Below are 25,205 nucleotides of genomic sequence, written 5' to 3'. Positions count from 1 at the left end.
CCAAGGGTGGACCACAGCAGGCCACGGGTGGACCACAGCAGGCAGGGCCACAGGTGGACCACAGCAGGGCCAAAGGTGGACCACAGCAGGGCCAAGAGTGGACCACAGAAGGCAGGGCCACGGGTGGACCACAGCAGGGCCAAGGGTGGACAACAGCAGGCAGGGCCACGGGTGGACCACAGCAGGGCCACAGGTGGACCACAGCAGGCAGGGCCACGGGTGGACCACAGCAGGGCCAAGGGTGGACAACAGCAGGCAGGGCCAAGGGTGGACCACATCAGGGCCAAGAGTGGACCACAGCAGGCAGGGCCACGGGTGGACCACAGCAGGGCCACGGGTGGACCACAGCAGGGCCAAGGGTGGACCACAGCAGGGCCAAGGGTGGACCACAGCAGGCCACGGGTGGACCACAGCAGGCAGGGCCACGGGTGGACCACAGCAGGGCCAAAGGTGGACCACAGCAGGGCCAAGAGTGGACCACAGAAGGCAGGGCCACGGGTGGACCACAGCAGGGCCAAGGGTGGCAGCAGGCAGGGCCAACGGGTGGACCACAGCAGGGCCACAGGTGGACCACAGCAGGCAGGGCCACGGGTGGACCACAGCAGGGCCAAGGGTGGACAACAGCAGGCAGGGCCAAGGGTGGACCACAGCAGGGCCACAGGTGGACCACAGCAGGCAGGGCCACGGGTGGACCACAGCAGGGCCAAGGGTGGACAACAGCAGGCAGGGCCAAGGGTGGACCACAGCAGGGCCACAGGTGGACCACAGCAGGCAGGGCCACGGGTGGACCACAGCAGGGCCAAGGGTGGACAACAGCAGGCAGGGCCACGGGTGGACCACAGCAGGGCCAAAGGTGGACCACAGCAGGGCCAAGAGTGGACCACAGCAGGCAGGGCCAAGGGTGGACCACAGCAGGGCCAAGGGTGGACAACAGCAGGCAGGGCCAAGGGTGGACCACAGCAGGGCCACAGGTGGACCACAGCAGGCAGGGCCACGGGTGGACCACAGCAGGGCCAAGGGTGGACAACAGCAGGCAGGGCCAAGGGTGGACCACAGCAGGGCCACAGGTGGACCACAGCAGGCAGGGCCACGGGTGGACCACAGCAGGGCCAAGGGTGGACAACAGCAGGCAGGGCCAAGGGTGGACCACAGCAGGGCCACAGGTGGACCACAGCAGGCAGGGCCACGGGTGGACCACAGCAGGGCCAAGGGTGGACCACATCAGGGCCACAGGTGGATAACAGCAGGCAGGGCCACGGGTGGACCACAGCAGGGCCAAGGGTGGACAACAGCAGGCAGGGCCAAGGGTGGACCACAGCAGGGCCACAGGTGGACCACAGCAGGCAGGGCCACAGGTGGACCACAGCAGGGCCAAGGGTGGACAACAGCAGGCAGGGCCAAGGGTGGACCACAGCAGGGCCACAGGTGGACCACAGCAGGCAGGGCCACGGGTGGACCACAGCAGGGCCAAGGGTGGACCACATCAGGGCCACAGGTGGACAACAGCAGGCAGGGCCACGGGTGGACCACAGCAGGGCCAAAGGTGGACCACAGCAGGGCCACGGGTGGACCACAGCAGGGCCAAGGGTAGACAACAGCAGGGCCAAGGGTGGACAACAGCAGGGCCAAGGGTGGACCACAGCAGGGCCATGACTGTCCACAGTCTAGGCTTTCTCTTCTCAAAGGAGGAATGAAGTTGTTAAAACACCACACAGATCTTGTGGGAAGTCTCCATAAACAGAGCACTAGGGTCTTTCTTTTATGTTGGGTTTCATGCATGGGGTTAAAGCTCTTGAAGATCTTTCGACCTTCTAGAATGGCGGAAATGACGCTCACAGAAGTTGAAGCAATTTGCCCTCCTAGTGATTTAAAGACAATCATGTTGTCATGGTTTAAATGTGAGGTGTCCCCCAGAGGCTCCTGTCTCAACACTTGGTTCTCAGCTGGTGGCTCTGTTTGGGAATGCGGTAGAACTTGTAGGAGGTGGAGCCTCACAGAGGTCGTGGGTCACCTGAGAGCTCATTGCCCAGTCCCACTTCCAGAACTAGCAGCACTTACGCAGAGCACGCGCACACACGCGCACACACACCAAAGCAATGGAGCCCTTCCCCCCTCCCCTCTAGCTTGTATGCAGTCATGTGCTCACCTCTGGATGTGCACATGGCCCTCTGAATCCCAGGAACATGTGAGTGCCAGCCTTTTCAGTTATGTAGTATTTCCCAACTGTTACCCATTGCAGTAGGTAACTATGCACGCAACAATTGCCTAAAAATGTTCACAACATTGTGCCCACAGCACTGACAAGTTCCCAGACAGGTAAAGTACTGGCAGGCCAATAGAGCCCCTGGGTAGGTCACAAGTAGTTGGAATTCTTGGTAAGTAAGGCTCATCCTTTTGTCCATATGTCCAGGATGCAGGCAGTGACAAACACCAGTAAGTAAATAAAAGGATGCAATACAAACATGGAAAGGCTATAGAATAAAATTTAGTCACCCTTGGAGAAAACAACACTGGGGGTAGGATGTGTGTCCATTGAAGCTCACAGGTGTGTCCACCCCAGGTGCTCTGTGCTTGTTTGGGTCACCTAGATGGGTGAACCCCACATGGCATCCCACTGGTTTCTCTTATGGCTTGAGTGTTAGTGAATGAACTAGTATATTATATGTCATTGTTTTCACAATTGAAATATGTTGATGAGGAATTGTGGGGTCAAAGGGCATATGCACTTTATAACTTGATAAGAGCCAAAATATTTTCCACAAGAATCACACCCGCCAAAAGCATCGTGTGTTTACATTCTCAGGGTTAATCTGAAAGAGGGAATGTGTTTTCTTTAGGTTTCCAGCCCCAAGACCTCGAAGGTAACACAGAAATCACCTTCAAGAAGAATGGTAAGAATGGATTTTCTTTCCAGCTAATAGTGCATGTGTGTGTGTGTGTGCCGGTGTGTGTGCACATGTGTGCGTATATGTAAGAGAGAGAATATGTGTGCATTCATGTGTATATAAGTGCGTAATGTATATGTGTGAGAGAGAATGTATGTGTGTATGCAAGTGTGTGTGTGTGGTGTCTGTGAGAGAATGTGTGTGCATGTGTGTGTGGCTGATGCTGGGAATGGAACACAGGGCACCATGTACATTAGGCAAGCATTCTGTCACCTTATTTGGAAATAAGCTCAAGAGTAGAATAATTAGTAAAGGTGAAGTCAAACCAAAATATCTTACTCCAGTGAGACCTGTGTCCTAAGGAGATGAGAACAGACACAGAACACACAGTGCAAACACCATTGGGAGACAATGGCAGAGACTAGAAAGGACACAGGAAGACAGTGGTGCAGACAGAGGGGACACACAGTAAGACACCACAGGAAGACAGTGGTGCAGACAGAGGGGACACACAGCATGACACCACAAGAAGACTGGGGGTTAATTCTTCAATATATTATTCAAGAAACCAGTTAACATAGTGTTCTAGGATATGCATAATGTCAGTTCACACACACACACACACACACACACACACACGTATTATGTGTTTAAATCTAAAGGTTTTTAGTATATTGTTCAATATAGGCACTGATAAACATCATTGGATATTTGTCAGAATCCACACTTGCTTCTCTACGATCCCAAAGCATTTGAGTGAGTCCTAAGTGCAAGGAGATTAGACTCCCAGGTCAGGTGTAGTCACTGGTCTTCTGGTAGAGCAGGAAGACCTTGCCCACTCTGGTTGAGCATTGGTCATGTGGATGAGTGCACTCCTCATTCTGAATGTCCCTGATTCTCACCTCTCCAGTACAGACATTGAACCCTAGTTTGACAGTGTTTTGCTCTCTCCTTGTTGACAGTCTGACGTGCCAGAAGGCGTCATAAGGGTCCACGCTCCACTTCTGTCCAAAGTGTCAATGGCCATTCAGCTCAACAGTCAGACCAAAGCCAAAGACATCCTGGCGAAATTTCAGTATGAGAACAGGTGAGTGCGACAGCCTGAAGGTGCGTGGGGAAGATGAACTTTAACAGGTGGGCCCTCCACGCCTGAAGCTGTGGCTTTTGAACAACTGCAGCTGTTACTTTGGGATTTGGCAAGTAGATTGCAAGGGTTCCAAGTTGAGGATGACATTATCGCCAACAGGCCAGCTTCTACAGTAGTTGGTACACATGGGATTCATTATTGAGATTTATTTTTATCTTTTATTCATGCGTGTATATATCTGCCACGTATGAAGGTGCCCACAGAGGCCCTGTTGGGTCTCTTGGGACTAGAGTTACAGGCAGTTGTGAGCCACTGGGAATTGAACTCCATTTACTGGAAGACATACAAGCCTTCTTAATGTCTGGGTCCTCTCTCCAGCCCCCATGATTCTTCTCTTGAAGAGTTATTTGATCAATGAATTTTATCTTTTATTGGGGTGAAAAATATGGCAGTCAGTTTTGTCAATATCTTGATCAATTTCCACAAGTATTATGTAAGCTTCCTGGACAGCATCACTGCCCCTTTGAAAGCCTCATGTAGGCTCCCTGGACACCATCACTGCTCCTTTGAAAGTCTGAGAGCTGTCATTGCCAGCATCTGCATGGCGCCCACAGCTCTCATGTATCTCCAAAAGTGACCATAAAAGAACATTAGACATCCTTACAGGAAGGCAGACTTGATGGAAACACCTTATATAACCTATGTTTTTCAAAGGACAAGAAGCCCTATTTAAATATATTAGTTGGGATGTAGGTGGGGTTTGATCATTTCTAGTGAAAATTGTGTACATCCTCAAGCTTTTGGAGGAAATTCAACAGTGGTAGCCTTGTTCGGCTGAGAGAGCTCTCAGCATACGTGCATTGCTTTATGATTTCATCCATGTAACAGCTCTGAAATGGCAGATGTTATAAATGGGGGGTAAATTAATGATTAAATTGGGGAAGACAGACATGCTTATAAAGGAGCAACATTAAGGATGCCTGTAGGGTTAGAACTCTTGACTGGGATGGGGGTGGGCTGACAGGTCTCTCTGGCAGTGTGTTGAACTTAATGAGCTGTGAGCCCAGCTGCCACTGTGTCTGAATATGCTGGGTAGATTTTGATATCCTGATTAGGGCATTATAGTAGTTTTGCAAAATGTTATCACTGGTGAAATGGGCACAAAGAATTTGTATTACCTTTACAGTTGTATGTAAGGCTGTAATGGTTCATGGAAATAGAAACAGCAGAAGCCAGAAGCAAGCTATGATGGTAGACATCAGGCTGTTTTTCATGTTTTGGGGGGTAGAAGGCATCAACTGTTATGTTCATTTTGCAAATCCTTCAAGTTGTAGGTTTGTGATTCATGAACTTTATATGTAGGAACACTCACGCATGCGCTCATGCGTGAACACACACACACACACACACACACACACACACACACACACACACCATATGCACACTTAAAAAATTGCATTAAACTCCAGCTAATCAAGACATGCAAAGGAGAGAAGGCCAAAGGGAAGACGGTAGCTCCTGTCCCTGCCCTTGTAAAGAAACAGGAAGCCAAAAAGGTGGTGAATCCTCTTTTTGAGACCAGGCCTAAGAACTTCAGGATTGGACAGGACATCAATCCAAAAGAGATCTCACACACTTCATTAAATGGCTGGCCATATCAGGCCACAGCAGTAAAGGGCCACCTCTATAAGCAGCTCAAAATACCTCCAGGCCCTGGACTAGCACACAGCTACCCAGCCACTTGAGCTTGCCCACAGCTACAGGGCAGAGACAAAGCAGAAGAAGCAAAGGCTACTGGCCCACACCAAGAAGAAAGATGCTGGCAAAGGGAATTAAAAGGACCACCTGACCTTCAAGCAGGGGTCAATGCAGTCACCACCTTGATGATGAACAAGAAGGCTCATCTGGTGGTGACTGCCCACGACAGACACCCCATTGAGCTGGTGGTCCTCCTGCCTGTCCTGTGCCGCATCATTAAGGGGAAGGCAAGACTGAGGTGGCTGGTCCACAGGAAGACATGCACCACTGTCTGTTGCCCTCACAGAGGTTAATTCCAAAGACAAGGTTGCTCTGGCCAAGCACGTGGAAGCTGTTAGGACCAATCACAACAGATACGTTGAGATCCACTACCACTGGGGAGGCAATATCCTATGTCCTAAATCTGGGGCTTGCATTACCAAGCTGGAAAAGGCAAAGGGCAAAGAACTTGCCACTGAACTGGTTTACATGTACACTACTAAGTTTCTGTACATAAATATAATTTTAAAAATTATCTTCAAAAATTGGGTTAGAAAGGAAAAGAAGGGCAGACCAGCTAACAGGAGCTGGAATAGTCATGTAACTCTATTTCTGGCTCAGACATCTAAAATACCATAGTTATCATATGTAGGTAGTCATATAAAAAGTTGAAATCTTATTGCAAGGATGTTGGCATCTGGTAAACGACAAAATCCTCAATTGGACCTTTGTGAAAAGAAAATGCTCTGGTCTGGTAAGATGGCTTAGTGTGTTAAAGGTCTTTGCTGCCAAACTTGATGACCCGAGTTCGGTACCCAGGACACACATAGTAGGAAGAGCCCACAAGATGTTCTCTGACTCCCAGTCATGCACCATGGCACATACAGCCCTTCCACAAGTAAGTAAATGTAATCGTTTATAGAGACAATATTCCTAATAAAAATAAATTAGGGCCGGTGACTATAGAGAGACTCAAATCCTCTGACACAAGTTCAATAGCTGCCCAGCCTCTCACTTAGAACTGTGACTACCTCAGTCGAGAAGCTGTAATCTGTAGTGACGAAAGGGCTCAGCAGGTAATAGTGCTTGCCACCAGCCTGTCAGCCGGAATTCGGTCACCAGCAGACACATGGTGGAAAGAAAGAGCCAACCCCTTCATACACCTTCCATGGCACACATGAGCCCACACACATAATACACACACTGATAAATAAATGTTAAATAATTGCAAGTTGTAATAAAAGTTTCCCCTGTCGATTGCTAGATGCTCTTCTACCTGTCTATTCTTGGAGCAAATTTCTGGCAAAAAATACCAAAACATTACAATACCAAAGCTTTACAATAAATGATACTGTAATGACTGGATCACTATAAGCCAAGAAAAAAATTTAACCTAAGTCTCATAATTTAAAAATTAATTCAAAATGGAACATGAACTTAAATGTGTAATGAGAGATGTGAAAACTTTATTAAAATAGAAGGAGAAAAATCTCTATGACTGGACAAGTGAAGAGTTTCCTAGACTTTATCCCAGACGCATATGCGATAAAATTGGTAAGTTGGCCCTCATGGAAACTGAGGAGCTGTGAATAGGGTTAGAAGGCAGCTAAAATCAGACAACCAGGCACTGGCTACTCAGCAGCAAGGGCCAGTCAGTCAGTGCAGGTTCGAGCGGGAAAGGGCAGGAGTGAGTGTTTTACTCAAGGCACCTCTCTGTCACTGTGGCAAATATCTAAGAAGGCTTATAGACAGAAAATGATTCTTTTCGTTCCATTGTGGAGGTTCCATTCAAAATCAATTGATCCTCTTGCCTTTTGGCCTATGGCAAGGCCAAAAGTCCATCACAATGGAGTCATGTCACTGAGCAAAACTGCTCATCAACTGACCCTGAAGGGAAAAAGAGGAAGTGTCTGGGGTGGAACATTCTCCTCTGAGGGCATGTCTCCAGGGGTCTGAACTCTTTAACTGGGCACCACACCTCTTAGGGGTTTACATGCCTCACACATTTGGACCTTTGTGGGGTACTCCAACCCCAACAATAACAGAAACATATAGATGACATTTGACCAAAGGAAAAAGACAGATGAAAAGTACATGCATGGAAAGATTTGAGCATTAGCCACTAAAGAAGTGCATATTAAAACCACAGTGGCATATCATGGCATCCCCTTGGGGGTTCCAAAATAATGTACAGCAATGCCAAACACTGCAAAGACCCGAAGAAGCTTTGGTACTCACACATGGTTGGGTGGGCTGTATTTAATAGTTCATCAACCCCGGAATGTAGTTTCACAGATTGTTATGAAACTAAGTAACAATATGGCCTAGCGGCCAGACTCCTGGGCATTTATCCCCCACAAGTGAAGACATCGTCAACACACCCCAGAACAGCTTTGCTGAAACAAGGCCAGATAAACCCTAGAAACTTTTCAGTAAGTGACTAAACCATGCTGGATCCCAGGAAACTCTGTAGAACCGCAAAAGGAAAGGACTTGCTCAGGCCTCGAGGGATTCATGCCGAGTGGGACAAAAGCCAATACTGAGACCCCCTCACCGCGCTCTCCTGTTTGTGTTGTATTTGGGAAATAAGGAATGTATAGGAATACAGACTAAGTAATACTTATTTTCCGGGTGTGGGGGTCCAGGCTCAGGTGTAGTAAGGACAGGGTGGTAAAGGTGGCAGCAGTGGGCACCCTGGGTGACGGAAATGCAAGTTTTGCCTGAATCATTGCCAACATCCTCTCCGTGAAATTGCATCCCAGCTTCACAAGAAGCGCTGTTAGTGGAGACTCTGAAGGATGCAGAGGGTCCACGTGTGTCATTCTAAAGATGATATCCAAATCCACAGTGACTTCAAAGATTACTTCACACACACACACACACACACACACACACACACACACACACACACACACGCACACAAAACAACAACAACAAAACACAATAATAGGAAGAAGAACGGATGTGGGGCAGATGCCCTCCTCTCCTCGACAGAGCTGCAGGCTGTTCCTGAATCACCATGATTGACACCGACTTTTTGAATTCTCTCACCCCAACCTTCTAAACTTGGGATAGAAAAATTTGAATCGGGTGATTGCTTCACATCTGACTTCTTTTTATTGAATGGCAGACTTGGAAAGAAATCACCGTTAGGTAATTTCAGTGATTTTTAAAGGTGGTCTGTAGAGCGCTGAGAACCCTGAACTGTAACGGGGCTGAAGAGGGAACGCGTGCAAACTCAGCAAACACACAATTGAACCTGGTTTCTTTTGAATGGGGAGAAGTGTGGCCAGTGGCAGGTGCCTGTCTTCATCACCGCCCGCCTCTCCCCTGCAGTGCTGCCATTCCCAGCTAGAATGTTCTTGGGTGTGGTAGACCACTGAGCGTCCTGCTGGTTGGGAACTGTCTCAGCCTCTAGAGAGGCCGAGTTAGGTTCTTAGATTCTTGTTGCCGTTGTCATGATCATAATAAAGCGTGGGTCATATCCCCTCATAATGAAATGACGTGTCAGTATTCACCATGGGTCTGAAGGAACTCTCAACTGTTGCCTTCTCTGTGTTTTAGTCATAGTTCATCTGAATGCATTAAGATGCAGAACCAAAGGTTATATGAAGTCGGAGGAAACATAGGTAAGCACCTTCAGCCCCTGCTGTGCCCACATCCCACGATCCATTGCTATTGTGTAGGGGTGGGGTTTTTTCTTCTTTCTCACAAGTTTTCCGGATAAAAATTAGCAACTATCTGGGGGTTTTATAGTTCTACATAAAAGCAGTTTCATGATTTTTCGCCAATATTCTCAAAATTGAAGTGAGGTCAAGCCTTTGGGGCCTTTTCGGTGTGACTCTTAAAGTTAGAAACCACCTCTTGCTGGACTTACAAAGCCGAACAGAGCGGAGAACTTTGAGGAGCTTGGCTCCCTGTTCTGGCTCACACCCCATGGTTATTCTGTTTCCCGCTGCTCACAGATCAGAGGCGATCCTTGTGCCTTTGTCTGTGTCTGCTGTGGCTGGCATGTTCCTGCGTTCTCTCTCACTTCTCTGACCTCCTCAGGGATGTTCTTCGCTGCTCAATCAGGGTCTTGCTCTACCTGTGCCTCAGTTTCCCCCTGCACCATAACCTTGTCCCTCCCACCAGCATCTGTCCCACCTAAAATGGTTGTCAAAACACCAAGGAACCTTGGGATGGTGACACAGGCTGAAGAGGGAATACATTCAATTCTCACAACACAGAAATGAAGCCCGGCTTTTCTTAAATGGAGAGACATGCGGCCAGGGACAGGGTATTAAGCAGGCAGCCATGCCAACACCGCCACCTGCCTCACAGGTGCATAGCTATGTCAGCAATGTCAGCACTGCAGAAATTAGATCTCTGGAGGGTGGTGGGTTTTGGAGCACCTGGGGAAATACCATGAGCTTGTGTCTCAAATTTTAAAAAAAAGAAATATTTCTGTCCTCTTTAGAAAACTCCTGACACCTTTAAGTCCACTTGTATTTATTTGCTCCCTGTCACCACACACTTTCAGTCAGCTCTCTTTTACATTTCTCCTCCAAGTTTCTTCTCTCCGGAAACCACACTAGTCAAGTGTCTTCAACACCTCGCCAAAATCACCTTCTTGTCCAGGACACCAGAGGTCGCACTCTGAAATGCAGTCACTGGTTTTGGCATAGTAACTGCCTGACTTGAGCTCTTTCTATTTTGCTGCTGGGGACAGCATGAGTTTCTGGGCTTCCTCCTGCTTCTTTGAGTCTCTGTTACTCCTTGGCTCTCGGGGGTGAAGTCCTTGGAAGTCTCGGTCTGAGCACACACCTTCCTAGGTGAACGCAGTTGTCTCATCGCTTTCAATCCACCTGCCTGCTAGTGTTTCTCAGACTGGACCCTGCATTTGTACACCCAGTCACCTGGCACACTGCTCGGCGTTTCTCATTGGCTGACTTCGAGGTTCTCTCGTCTCCCACTGGACTCACCATGCCCTTGCCGATAAGCCACCTTCTTGGTGATGTCTTCCTGCACCGTGTGCCCTCTCTCTTTTGTTATCTCCTGTCATTAAGACCTACTCTATAATGCGCACATTGGCTTACTCTCTAAATACCCCCAGGAGAAGTTTTTGAGACTGGATCAGTGTCTGTTACTTCCACAGGAAGCAACAAAATGTGCATTCTCCTTTTCCCTTTTTAAATTTTTTTTGAGATTTTAATTACATTATTTCCTCATCCCTTTCCTCTCTCTAAACCCTTTCATAGCACTTCTGCTTGCTCTTTTTCAAATACATGGCCTCCTTTTTTCACTAATTATTGTTACATGAACACACACACACACACACACACACACACACACACACACATATATATCCTGCTTAGCCTGCATACTGTTACTTGTGTGTATATTTTCGGGGCTGTCCATTAGGTGTTGGTTATCCAGTTAATATGATCTTCCCTGGGGAAGATGACTCCTGTCAGTATCAGCATCCCTTAGCTGCCTGTAGTTGTGTAGGGTTGAGGCATTGTGGTCTTTCCCCCGTGAACTTTACCTATCTACTATCTACATTGTTGTCTTTGTTCAGCTCAGGTTTAGGCAGTCAAGTTGGTGAGACTTTATGGATGTAGCTTCTGACGTTACTAGGAGACACAGTCTCATATGAGACTCCATGATCCTCTGGTTCTTATAATCTTTCTGCCCTGTCTTCCACACTATTCCCTGAGCCTTAGGTGTGGAAGTTGTTTTGTTTTTGATATATCCACTGGGGCTGGGCTCTACAACTCTGCATTTTGATTGGCTGATGTTTTCTGTAATGGGCTCTATCTGTTGCAAAGAGAAATTTCCTTGACAAGGGGTAAGGACTACACTCCCCTGTGGACAGAAGAATAAATATTGAATGAAGTTGAGGATTATTACGGTTTAGTAAAATGGTGGCTGTAGCTTCTCCTTCATGATCCATGATCTAACTAGTTGTAGGAAGTTGGCTAGGTTTCCAGTACCAGAAATGACTTGCCCCTCGCTGGGCAGGGGGCTCTGGGCTATGGCTAAGAAACCTGAGGGTTGTCACGCCATGCCAGTCGTTGTTTGTGGTCATCACTGGTGTTTTGATTTTTGGTGTTGTTGTTGTATTCCAGTGCTTATTCTGTGTTTTAATAAGTATGGCTTCCTAGTTCTTTCTGCACTATCCCTACTATACTTATTCCTCTCTATGCCTATAAGTCAAGGGTTTGGGTTTTTTTTCATGATGTCACACAGTTCCTGTGTGTTCTTTTCCTGTATTTTTGTTTTTTTTTTTTTTTCATATCCCTTGCTTATTTGCTGTAGACCCTTTATCCCGGATTACAAGAGCACACTACCACACCTGGCTTTCTTTCTTTCTTTCTTTCTTTCTTTCTTTCTTTCTTCCTTCCTTCCTTCCTTCCTTTCTTTCTTTCTTTCTTTCTTTCTTTCTTTCTTCCTTTCTCTTTCTTTCTTTGTAAATGGAGTCCTTAATTGGTCTAGGTAATAAAAGACCAGAGTCAGCTATAGAGGGAAATGCTGAGAGATCAGAGAGAAGGAGCAAGTCACAACACACCTTACCTCCTAAGCATCTCCACAGAGAACTATTTCCTGTTTCTCCCTGCTTATATCCTGCTACTGCCCAGCTACCTCACTTCCTGTCTGTCTGTACAGACCTCCAGACCTCTATGGTTAGCTAGTGGCAAGCTCCATTCTAACCCCCAGATAGGCTTTATTTGTGTAAGAAAGAGATCACCACCTTTCTTTCTTCCTTCCTTTATTTCTTTCTTTCTTTCTTTCTTTCTTTCTTTCTTTCTATTTCTTCCTTCTTCTCATTCTTTCTTTCTTTCTATGTAGACTCATGTCCTCGTGCTTACAAGGCAACCGTGTTACCAGCTTGAGCTTTTTGATTTTCTCTTTCTTTTAGGACAGCACTGTTTGGATCCCGATGCATATATATTGGATGTGTATCACGTAAATCCCCATGCAGAATGGGTGATTAAGCACTAGACAAGTCTCTAAGATATGCCCAAGATGGCACTTGCCTTGTATTATATGCCAAGAAGATCCTGTATTTGTGGGAAAAATGACAGTGCCCTGAGGCATTTGCTCCCGTAATCCGGTTCTCCTGGATGGGCAGTACCACCAGCTCTGTCAGTGTGAACTACAGAGGACGAGCTGGTTCACACTGAGCTGAACTTTATCACAGTTCCTCGGTAAGAAGGTGTGACCCTGAAGTAAGGCCGACGTTACTCACTGTGGAGCTGTGGAGCAGAAATAGACTTGGCCCTGTGCCTGGGAACAGGCAGTGCTTCTGATGTGAAACATACAATATTTATGCTCTGACTGCTCCCAGATTGGAGGGACCTTCAGTGTAAAGACAGCTGTGCACTGTGTATCACGCTCTAAGAGGACTGGGCGGCACCCTGGCACCAAGGAGCTGCCCGCATCCATTTAGTGTTGAGGTGGTATTTCATGGTCCCTTGTCTCATGACCACAGGTCCACATTGCAAATCCCAGTTTGGCAAAGGGCGTCCTGTGCTTCCAGAGTTTCCTTTGTGGTCCGTAGTCATGGCATCTCTTCTCACAGTTGTGGTGCTCAGTGAATAAACGGCCTTTTCTGTGGCAGCATGGAAGTCCTTTGCAGATCAGACACTTTTCTCTTTTTATCCACTTCCGCAGCCTCCACTCAGAAGATACAGAAATGCATTTACCCCTAAGTGCTGAAAATGCCACTAGACCCAGAGTTGATAAGTTGCAAGTGTGCATTGTGCTTTTTTGATCTGTTATTAACCAGATGTGGTTAAGCCCTGTGGACTGGCCCTGGGCTTTGCAAGCTGGAGACCACCTCACTGTCCACATCTTGCAGGACTCTTGTCTAGATCTGCAGTGGGGAACATTCAGTCCTCGTGTTTCTAACAGAAACACATCTAAAATGAACCGAGGGACAGGACAGCTCTGCCTTGCAGAGACTGCGGATGAAGTCCCCATTTATCCCAGGTGTGCTTCATCTTCTACAGACCAAGAGCTGGATGGATTTACCAGCAGTTTATGACATTTAAGACCCACGTGCCAGTACAAGCAAAATTGAATTGCAAATTCAAAAGAACTGTTTCCTTCCCTGCATAGCCCATGTCCAGCGGTAAAGTGAGGGCACTGTAAATACAAGTGCAGAAGAGACCACGAGTGCAGTGTTATGCCTGATGCTGGACAAACCGTCCTTGACTCCCAACAGTCAGAGCATCTTGCTGTAGAAGCAAAGCCACCTACCTACACATTCAACATGAGGACCATTTTATTTCATGTCACCAGTTGGCAATACTTTTCTAGAAACACGAAAATTGGTTTGTTTGATCTATTAATGAATCTCTATTTCCTTTCTCTGAAAAGCCAAATATGCACTGCAGAGGTCTGTGTGAGCCCCAGTGGGCCTATGAGTGTGCGCATTGAGCACGTCATCATTTTGTATTGCAAGCAGTGAGCGAGCATAACCCTCTGCAGAGCTGCCAGATTCCAGGGTATCCCTGGAGGAATCCCTGCCTACGAATGGAAGCCATCCTTCTGGGGCACAGCCATGTTTCTGTAAATATGTGAACATGTTCCTGTGTTTCTTTGCATTAGGGGCGTCCAGTTCCAATGTGTTTATATAGAAATTGCACAGATCCATTCATTTGTTTTTCTTTTCCAGAGTTCTCATTTCATTTGACTGAAAACACACTTGAATCCATGTGTTAGCGTTAGTCACTAGTCTCCAACCAGCAGCTGGTACACGGCAGGTGACGCACAGCAAGGCTCTGCATTTTGTACCCACTGTCGAGTGGCTTCAGATGCCAAGTCTAGGCTGAATCAGTAACTTGAAGTTAATCGTTTCATTTTATTCAGGAGCATGACAACTTCCAAATGTCTGTATTGTACAGAGGGCAATGTCAACATTGAGATCAACATTGGCCATAATTCCCAGTCACACAGTGAAGTGACTAGAGAAGCTTTAGTAGACGTGCAAACTAATGTCTGTGTGCTCAAGGAGCTTCTTTTACTGATTTTATTCTGGAAGAATAAAAACCTTCAGTTAAGTTTAAAATGCCTGTCATCTAATATTGAAAGAACTTTGGCCTTATTGAGAGAGTCAGTTTTCAAAAGTTTAGTAGCCAACCTGTTAGAATAAATGGGGTGTTTGCTGACAAAGGAGATGACAGCCACATGGCGAGTAAGTGACGTTCTTAACTTGCTTCTCACCCTCACTCATCAAGTGCTCCTGATACACAAGTAGGAAAACAGTATCATTCTGGAACGTAGTAAATGACATGACCTGTAGGAACACACATTCAAGAAGATTCCTACAGGCGCCTGGTTTCCCCACCATTCTTCCTAAGAGTGCCTCTCTGCTATGCAGCTCAGCTGGGAGATGATCCTTCCAGCCAGTGGTCCTTTGACGAACTGGAATACGGATTCCCTATAATGTGTGTGTACAGTGTAAACTACCTCACCAGCCTTCCTTGGGAAAAAAATGTCAAACGGACTTTAGCATCTTCTTTTGGTTTGACTGTCCCTGGGTCTTTCTCAAGTTACTGCAATTTCTTTTGGTGTATGTTTTGCTAATACGCCATTCATAAGACATAAACTAGTCTTAGCAAAAGCATTAAAACAAAACACCCTGGAAGTGTGCCCTGTGGTGTGCTCTGGGGGAGTCCTCATGTGTCCCTTAGTGGTTGCCTTGTGTTTCTAACCATGTGGGGACACAGGCTGTCGGGAACTAGTGTTTGTCTTTTCTAGTGGGTGTTCCCACTACTGTCCCTATATTTCCTTTGACTGAAAAGGAGATGGGAGGTCCCTCTCCTGAGCAAATGTGTGTTAACTCTTCATGTGTGTGTCTGACTTGCCTGAGAAGACTGTAAATCGGGGGATATAACACTCCCCTTGACAGGCATTTTCAACTATTTTCCATAAATATGTCACTTAATAAAGAGTAATGTGACATGGGACTCACGAGTTTCTTTCACATGACACTTTTACACGCTCTAATCTCATTTGAAAATGCCATCTTTTGAGCACTTCCTTTCTACTAAAACTGTGTAATTTAGTTAGGGAAAATCATTTATTCATGGAAATGCCAGTATTGTGAGTCTTCTCCTCAAAGTTAAAATATTGAGTCTTTTGTTCCATCAGCTCTCATTAAATAGGATGTGGGCATTGACTTTTATTCATAAAAATAAAGAGAAAAACTAATTTCCTATGACAAGACTTCTTACATCCCCATGCACAGTGGTGTTGGTAGAGCAGGAGTCTGAAGACTGTGCCTGTGCCCAGCCCTGCCAGGCTCCTGCCATCTAGTGAAGGATGACCGGGGAGGGAGATGAGTGGAATAACACCAGCTACCTCAAACCTTTACTTGTGTTAGTTCTTGCATAGGCAGGATTTTAGTTACATATAATAAGATATCTTTCACACGTGTGTGAAACTTTCCATAAATATGAAAATATGGTGGGAAATTACCAATACGGAACCAAGTAGAAATATAAGGGTATTTAAGAGGGAAAAGCCTTACTTACAGAGTGACCTAGTGAAGCAGCAATCTGTACAGCAAACCGAAAGTGAAACTGAAAGCGAAACCCAGCCACCTGAAACACATCACCCTAAGTAGGTGTGGCTACAGCTTCCCCTATGGTTCTCTCTTTACAAAAAAAATCAACCTTCTACTGTATAGCAAAAGGCAAAAGCAATAAAAGTAAAAAAGAGGAGTGGGGGGGGGGGGTTCAGTGATTAAAACGCCTGCTGTGCCAGCATGTGGGCCTGAGTGTGTAACCCCAGCAACCTTGAGCAAAGCTGGCACAGCGCCACACACACACACACACACACACACACACACCACACACACACCACACACACATCACAGACAGACAGACAGACAGACACACACAGACACACACACACCACACACACCACACACACACCCAACGTCAAGGGAGACAAGGGTTCAGAGATGGAAGGTACAGATCAACTGAGCACATTCCAGATTCAGAGAGGAAAATACATCTGTAGGTCTTATTTGACAATGGACTCCAGAAGCATAAAGAATCCAGCAATTGGCTGGCAAAACTGCTCAGTGAGTAAAGGAGCCTGCTCCCAAACCTGAAGGAGATAACCCCCACTCACAAGTTGTCCTCTGACCTCCACAAGTGCATGATGGCACACACACACACACACACACACACACACACACACACACACACACACACACCACACACCACACACACCACACATACATCACAGACACACATGCCATACACCACAGATACATATACCACACACACACACATCACAGACACACACATCACAGACACACACACACACACACACACACCACATACATCACAGAAGCACACACACCACAGATACACATACCACATACACACATAGCACAGACACACCACACACACACACACATGCACCACACATACACACCACACTCACACACACCACACACACATCACAGACACACACACCACACACACACATACCACTGACACAAACAGCATAGACACACCACACACGCGCACACACACACACACCACACACACACCACGGACACACACACACACACCAAAGACACACACCACACACACATCACATATACACACACACTCCACACTCAGAGACACAAAGTTTATGAAAAGTAACACAAACAAATCCAAGTCCCCCTCATCAAAACTCCAATGACTTTTTCCACAAAAATAGAAAAACAATTCTAAAATTCCCAGACAGACTTCACATAGCCGAAGCAATCTTTGTGCAGAATGAGCAATGCTGACAGTACTGCAAAACCAATTTCAAACCGTGTGATGGAACCCAAGTTAAATAAATAAATAAATACATCAAACATGGCACTGGCACCAAAACAGACACACGGAGCTGGAGGATGTACTAGAAGACCCAGAAATAAATCCACACAGCAATAGCTGCCTGAGTTTCAACACAGATACCAAAAATGGACCTTGGAGACAAGATGACTTCTCCAACAAAGAATGTGGAGAAACTTGGACTTCCACCTGTAGAGAAATGAAAATATGTCCTTATCTCTCATCTTGTTTTTAACAAAAAAAAAAATGAACTAAAAATGGACCAAAGACCTTGTGTGTGGCATGAACCTGTGAAAACACTGGGGCTAAACGTAAGTAAATCTTCAAATATATGCAGACGAGGAGTTCTGGAAAGAACAACAGTAGCTCGGGAAACCAGAAGTAGGATGACATCAAGTCAAAACCTCCCCACAATGCACAGCACTCAGAGGACTGAAGAGACGGTCTGCAGAGTGTCAGATCTTTGCTGTGTAGTCCCCGACAGGATTAGTTGATAATATGTAAGGAATTCAAAAAATCAACAAGCAAACATCTCAGTGAATAAAAGGGCAAAGGAATTGAGCAGACACTTCAAATGATGAGGTACATATGGTCAGTATATTAGTTACTTTGCTATTGTTGTGATAAAACTTCACCACCAAGGCGATTTATGAAAGGAAGTATTACTCGGGTGTCTGGTTCCAGAGGGTCAGTGTCCATGGTGGCAGACAGGAGCACCTGAGAGCTTCCGTATCAAACACAAGCAGGAGTAGAAAGAACACTGGGGATGTCAGCAATGTTTGGAAACCTCCAAGTCCCCCAATCCCAGGGATTCAACTCCCCCAAGAGGGCTGCATCTCCTAATCCTCCCCTACAGTCCACCCTTGGACATACGAGCCCATGGTGCGGGGTAGGGGGGAAAAAACAGTATATCATTCAAATCACTGCAGCCAGTCTCCCCCAAAGTGTTCACAAAGTATTCAGTGACCTTATCCATTAGGAAACTGCAAACAAACAGAGCATTCAGGTGACTGTCTCACCCTGGTCAGAACAACTACAGCAAAGAAAGCAAACCAGCTCTGGTGAGGGAGAGCCAGGGAAGATGCCCCTCTGTGTTTTGGGGTGGGGGGATCAGTTAGTCCAGCACCGTGGACGTCAGTTTTCCATATGATCCAACCATTCCACTTCCTGGGTTTGTGCCTGGAAGAACTGAAGTCAAATGGAGATGCCTGCACAGCCACGTTTATCCCTGCACTATTCAGATGAGCCAAGTCAGAGTCAGCCTGGGTATCCAGTGGCAGGAGAAAGAATAAAATGTGGTTCCTATATGTGATGGCATTTAATTCTGTCACAAGAACAAGTCTGTCATTTGCAGCAAAATGGATAGGACTGGAGATGGTTCTATGTGGCCAGTCCCACAAACACAAACACAGGCATCATATGCTTTTCCCTAGAGTGACCTGAGTCTAAAGGATGGACGAGTGGACTAGCAGGAGGTGGATATAGCCAAAGCAGGGTGAATCTGATCAAAACACGCTGTGAGCATGCACAGCGTGTCTAATGAACCCCGACAGTTAATATATGCAACAACGGATTCTTAAAATCACATCTCACCTTTGAAAGAAGATACACAAGTTGTCAAAAAAAAACATGAAAAAAATGTAACACGGTGAGTCATTATGGAGAGGAAAATTACACAAGAAACGTTGCTGCTCCTGCATTGAGACAGCCCAAACTAAAGGTCGCTGGTGATGAGAGGGGGAACCGGAGCTCCAGGCATTATTAGAAGCCTCAGAGGGTACCGCGTTCTGGGGACGCATGCCACATTCAACACTCAGTGGTCTTCACGTAAGGTTAAGATCTATGCATTTTCTTACAGGGAAAGTTTCCTCTGGTGGAGGTGGACACTGCAATAACATATTCAACCAGAGGAGATAGCCTGTGTGCTGAGATACTTAGGGGAAAGTGTACTGGTGTTTGCAAGTTTATTTTTTCACAATGTATTTTAAAAGTTGTCTGATAGATGTGATAGAAGAAAAATAAACAGGTGGGCACCAGCCCAAACATGCAAAGGTAATGAATTTCAGGAGAATGCCCTTAGCAGACTTTTCCCTTTTTAGAACCCCCACACTTGGCATGTTCGAAACGATTTTTGTATCTCTAGGCCAAAAGTCCATTCCAATCACATTGAAAACCCACCTACTATTATAGCTACTTTATGTTTTTAGTGCAAGTCTATCCTTGGAATCCCCTGGAGGCCTCTCATCATTCACTGTTCACTGGTAACTCTAGGTTAAGATTTGCCACCGCAGCTACAGTAGCCAGGCAAGAACAGGGACACGCTGGATTTATTTGGAACCTTTCCTTTGCTTCATTTCCAATTGACACAGAAATGCTTAAATTCATGTGCAGCCATGTGCATGTACATTGTGTGGTGTTAAGAATAATTAATGTATTCATAACACAAAACAAGAATTTCTTTGGCTTAAGGACATTTTACTCAATTCCAGCTATTTTGAAATCTGTGTCCTTAACTTAATTCCTCCTAATCCTACCTTAGTTCCTATAGACAAGCCCCAGAACTCCTTCTCCCTTGCTTTCTAGGCCTGTTGGTAGCCACAACTCTCTTCTAGAGTTCTGAGATCAGCCTCTCACATTTTAGAGGCAGTTGCGATCCTGGTCCTTAGACACCAGCTTTACCTTCAACAGCTGTCTCTCTTAACGATGTTGTGCTTTCCAGAACATGTCACTAGAGGGCAGCAGAGGATGTTGATTCGAAGCCTAGGCAACATCGAAGTTGATTTTCCGGGCCACCTGGTGGAATCCCAGGCCCACTAGAGAAAGCAGTAGCTCTTCCGGCACTCCTTACCTTCAGTGCAACATGCCCACCCTCTTTGCCCAGGACAGGGCAGGGGTACAGAGACCGCCAGTTCAGAAAAAGTCAGGCTAGTGGAAGTCCGGGCTAGACGTAGAATCCCTGTCTTGAAAAACAAAACAAAACAAACAAAAAAAGCCAAGCTACAGCGGAATAAGCTTCTGTGTATTTGGGAGCCAAAAGAGTAAATAACATTTCACACAACGAAAGAGTGTGTCTTCTAGATCAAGGGGAAAAGTCACTTCTAATGAGGGAAGGGTGATGTCAGTGCCTGGAGTTCTTACACATTCCATCACTATCTTACTGGACATTCCAGGAAACAAGGGAAATGGCTCCTTTGGGCCTGGGAATCTGAAGTCCCAAACACGAGTCAAAGACACATCACCTTGGCTTTTTTTGTTCGCCATGTGCTGGTTTCTGCAAGCTGTTGGGGTTTGGCTGAGACAAGAAGTGGGCCAAGAGGACCCTGGGGATTCCTAGAAACTAAGGACCTTATTAGAATAGTTATTAACAGCATGGTGGGGGCTCCAAGGAGAGCGCAGAGACAAGCTGCATGCAGTATCTCTGAAGAGTCAAAGCCTATGTGGATTCAGACTCCTTAGGATGGGGCAAGGTTTTACAGCAAGAGCCTGCAGGCTGACAGGTCCCAGGAAGGAGACAAGGAAGCCTTGGGGAGTGGGGTGCACATGGTGCCGATACCTTAAGTCAATTCTCTTTGATGATAACTGACTTCCCTGTGATTCCAGAGTACCTGTCAGTATCCCAGGGGAGGGCTACATTGCAGCATCACACCTTACTCTGACCACTCATTTATTCATCAGAAGGGGTGTGCGCCAACATTAAGTCCAATTCAGAGGTTAGTTTTGGACTTTCCTTTGCCGTCAAGATTGGGCCAACCAACACATAGCCTCTGTCTACCTAAGGGCTTAAGATGCTCTGTATCACAAATGCTTAACATTAATTATACCATTTGCAATTCATTAGAGTGGGTAGCTGGGACCGTCTATAATTAAAGTTCCCAGCTACTCTGTTACTAGCACTGGGGAGAAGAAAGAAAGTTCCAGATGTGACGGTCCATGTTTTTAGACTCGTCTACAAAAGTATTACTCTACGGTGGATAGGAAGGTAAAAGCAAGCAAACTAAGGTCTTTACCACTGACAGTTTGAGATGTCTTAGCTGAAGAGGTAAATTGTTGAACATCTCACACAGTTTGCCTCCACTCCACCTTCCGTTTGGGGAGTTTTGTCTGCGTTGGTTACTAACCAGCTTCCCTTAATCTTTTAAAGGGGTACCAGCTTTCTTATAGATTAAACATATTATTGGGGAATCAGAGAAATTAAGCTATACTAGTGAGAGGCCCATTGGTGAAACTGATTACTGGAATCAGTGTCTGTCCTGGGCTTAAAAAAAATAAACATGGCATATTGCTCAAATTGGGAGTTGGCTCTGCAGTATATTAAGAACAAAAGGAGCACTGGGCTTTAGAGATGGAGTATCACACTGGGTAATGGGCCCCTTAGGTAGCATTACTGGCTTCGCCTTATGTAAGATTTTTTTCAAGACTTTTTATTTTTACATGTTTGTTGCTTGCCTGGTGTCCAGGCAGGCATGAAGAGGGCATCAGATCCCCTGAACTGGAGTTACAAACACTTGTGAGCTGCTGAGAGTCAAACCCAGGATCTCTGGAAGAACAGCCAGTGTTCTTGACCACTGAGCCATTTTTACAAACCCTAAGCACAAACTTTGATTCTGCTCCTACTGTGTAGCCTTGGGGAAACTACTTTAAGACTTCGTCTCTTCACCTGCAGTGAAACTTAATACTTTCCACAAAGAGTTGCTGAGATGACTTGATCAAATGAAATTTCACATGGAAATCTCCCTATTAGCCCTGGGTGAGAGCAGGTTCATTATCGACATCACTGTACAAAGCACTTGCACACGCTGCTACCAAATTCTACTCCTCCGTAACGGATACGGTAACAGGGAAAATAGTCTCAACCAAGTGTGGAAATCTCAGGGCAGGGAATTAACCACTAGCCCCAGCCTTCCTGGCAAGTGGCTGTCGGTACCAGGAATGGGTTACCATGGTCCAGGAGCTCAAATCCTTGTGTTCACTGAAACCCAGGATGCCGTTCTGATCCTGTCCATCTTCCATCCTGGAGCCCAAACCCTCAGTCAGGAGTCCAGTCCCCAGGCTTATCAAGCGCCTTAACCACCCAGTTCCCAGCATCCCTCTGTCTCCCGGGAATCAAAGAGCTTCTGCTTGGCTGCTCACCTCAGGACGACTAGAGAAGACTGCCCCTGTCCCTGCCAAAGACTCTGGCCAGCTGCCAGCTACAGACCCCACCCCTTTATTCCTATTACCACGCCCACTCGAGGCAGACCGCCCCCACCCTCACCCCACTTCCAGATCCAGGGCTATCAGTAGACCCCGCCCTAATGTCATAGGTCACACCCACTTGCCCATAGCAGCCAGCCTATGGGGTTTGGTGGGCGGGGCCAATCTGTGGAGGACTGATGGGGGGAGGTACACTACACCCTCTCACCCTCTCCATCTATGCTTGGGGCCAGGGCTACAATGGAGAAGGGCAGAGTCCACTTATGTGGCATGGGCAGCACATTAGAGCCAACCCCATTGGTGGAGGTGTGGGTGAGCCAGCCCCAAAACTGTGAGCATGGGAGAGCTGTCCCTATTACTCATCTGTCACATGGCAGCATGGGTCAGGGAGAGATTCCCCCCTCCTCCATAATGCCTGAGGCAGGTGGGAGAGCGAGCCCCGATGTCGTAAGAGCAGGGGAGCTCGCCTTACCCCTCATCAGTTGCCGCAATCTGGAGAGTAGACCCCTACACCATGTCTGGGCAACACAGCAGAGCTGGCCCTGCAGGTGGAGGTGTGGGAGGTCCCACCTGAGGACATGAAAGCAGAACTTGGTCATGCTGCAAGGGGAGAACTCCCCAGGACAATGCAAGAGAGCGCACCCTGGTGGTGAGGACAAGGGAGAGCGGGCCAGCTGACCAACCCTGCAACTACTCAGGCCCAGAACCAGGGTTATAGGTTGGCCCACCCCAGCATCCACCCCATCTGTGATCTGCTGGAGCACGCGAGGGGAACGGCCCTGCAGACCCAAAGCTGCAGGATCTCCACGACACAGGGAGACAGCAGGACAACTAAGAGGAGAGGAGTTCCAGTGAGGGTAGTAGAAACCAAAGGCCTCAAACTGAGCAATGACTCTGCAATGACCCTTGCAAATAAAGTTATAGGGAAAAAAGGGCTTACTGCGTGACTCACAGTGTCACACTATAGCGTTCGTGACAATATTGATTTTTTTCCTTCTCTCTTTCTTTTCTTAAATTTTATATTATTTTATTTTGGGAGGTTTCAAGGGGCTGCTGGTGGATAATAAGAGATGGGGGGGGAATGAATGGGATGGAGATGCACGACGTGAAAGACACAAAGAATAAATAAAAAGAAGGGGAAAAACTCGGGAGGCAGAGGCAGACGGATCTCTGTGAGTTCGAGGCCAGCCTGGTCTATGAGCGATAGTTCCAGGACAGCCTCCAAAGCCACAGAGAAACCCTGTCTCAAAAAACCAAAACCAAAAAAAAAAAAAAAAAAAAACAAGGGGGGGGGGAGAATAGTGAGAGCAGACACAGTTGTCATCTCTTCCAAACCAAAGGAATGATTTCATCCTTTCAGTACTTACACGCTGGTGTCTATGGGCTTGCAATATCTATCTATCTACATTATGTTTGAATATGAGTCTTGAATCCTTAAAGTTTGTTTTGGGCCAGGAATGATGCTGCACACCTTTAATCACAGTACTTGTGAGGCAGAGGCAGGGGGAATCTCTGAATTTGGATCCCAGCTTGTTCTACATAGTGAGTTCCAGGACTACTAGGGCTGCCTAGGAGACCCTGCCTAAAAAGTAAAAAAAATAAATAACATGAATGCCTTCCATTTCATTCTTTCTCATATTTTCCAATTCTGTTAAGAAATTTTTATCACTTCATTCACACAAAGCACACAAATATTTCCTTGTCCTCATGAAGCTCAGGTGAGATAATGGCTACTTTAGTAAAGGCCGTGAGCTGGGCATAGAGGCAAACTAAGAGAGTCAGGAGTGAGACGCTGGCCTCAAGGCCAGACTGGGCTACATGAAGGTGTGTCTAAGTGAAAAAGACACGGAAGCTTTGTCTGATAAATTCCCTCTTGAGACTTCACTACCTTGAAAAACTGGTCTCATTTTCCTGGTTGCTTGTGTTGAAAGGTACCAAATTATATCTCAACCCTTATACAATCACGTGTCTTAGACTCTGAGTCCTGTTGGAAGCCTTTGAACAATGTTTTCTGTATTGGTAAAAAACCAACTAGATTGCACAGGTCTCTAATTCCTACCCTGTGAATATATTGTATGAAATCTAAAGGAAAAGAGGGAAGAAATGAAATTATCCATGTTGTGCTTAATATAATACAATCTGCAGTGATTTTTTTTTCCAAGACAGGGTTTCTCTGTAGCTTTGGAGCCTATCCTGGCACTCGCTCTGGAGACCAGGCTGGTCTCGAACTCACAGAGATCCACCTGCCTCTGCCTCCCTAGTGCTGGGACTAAAGGCGTGTGCCTCCACCACCCAGTGATGTTTTATTTTTTATGCTCAAAATGCAAACTCGGAAATGCTATCGAGGCCTCAGCAAAATAGTCCATATCCACAAGGGGTTTTAGGACTGAAAATCCTGAAAAAGGAGAGCATGAATTCAGTTGACATTTTAGACTGTTTAATGGAGGTATCTGTGGTACATGTGGCTTTTAG

The 25,205-nt window shown here is 46.5% G+C and overlaps 1 protein-coding gene across 5 annotated transcripts in view; it reads left to right on the top strand.

Annotated features, from left to right (window-relative positions):
- The window catches only part of Arhgap28 (Rho GTPase activating protein 28), a 162,213-nt gene extending 146,548 nt beyond the window's left edge, over positions 1 to 15,665 (top strand). For all 5 annotated transcript variants that reach the window (XM_027397794.2, XM_027397793.2, XM_027397795.2 and 2 more), the window contains 4 exons: positions 2,838 to 2,891; positions 3,848 to 3,972; positions 9,274 to 9,338; positions 12,611 to 15,665. In XM_027397794.2, coding sequence (XP_027253595.1) covers positions 2,838 to 2,891; positions 3,848 to 3,972; positions 9,274 to 9,338; positions 12,611 to 12,693 — 327 coding nt within the window. In that variant the 3' untranslated portion in view covers positions 12,694 to 15,665. The remainder of the gene's footprint in view (positions 1 to 2,837; positions 2,892 to 3,847; positions 3,973 to 9,273; positions 9,339 to 12,610) is intronic.
- The last annotated feature ends 9,540 nt before the right edge of the window (positions 15,666 to 25,205 follow it).

This window comes from Cricetulus griseus, chromosome 2 (genome assembly GCF_003668045.3).
Source record: "Cricetulus griseus strain 17A/GY chromosome 2, alternate assembly CriGri-PICRH-1.0, whole genome shotgun sequence".
In the NCBI taxonomy this organism is placed as follows: Eukaryota; Metazoa; Chordata; class Mammalia; order Rodentia; family Cricetidae; genus Cricetulus; species Cricetulus griseus.
The sequence above is the reverse complement of the archived record's forward strand: the minus strand, read 5'-3'. Positions and strand labels throughout refer to the sequence as shown.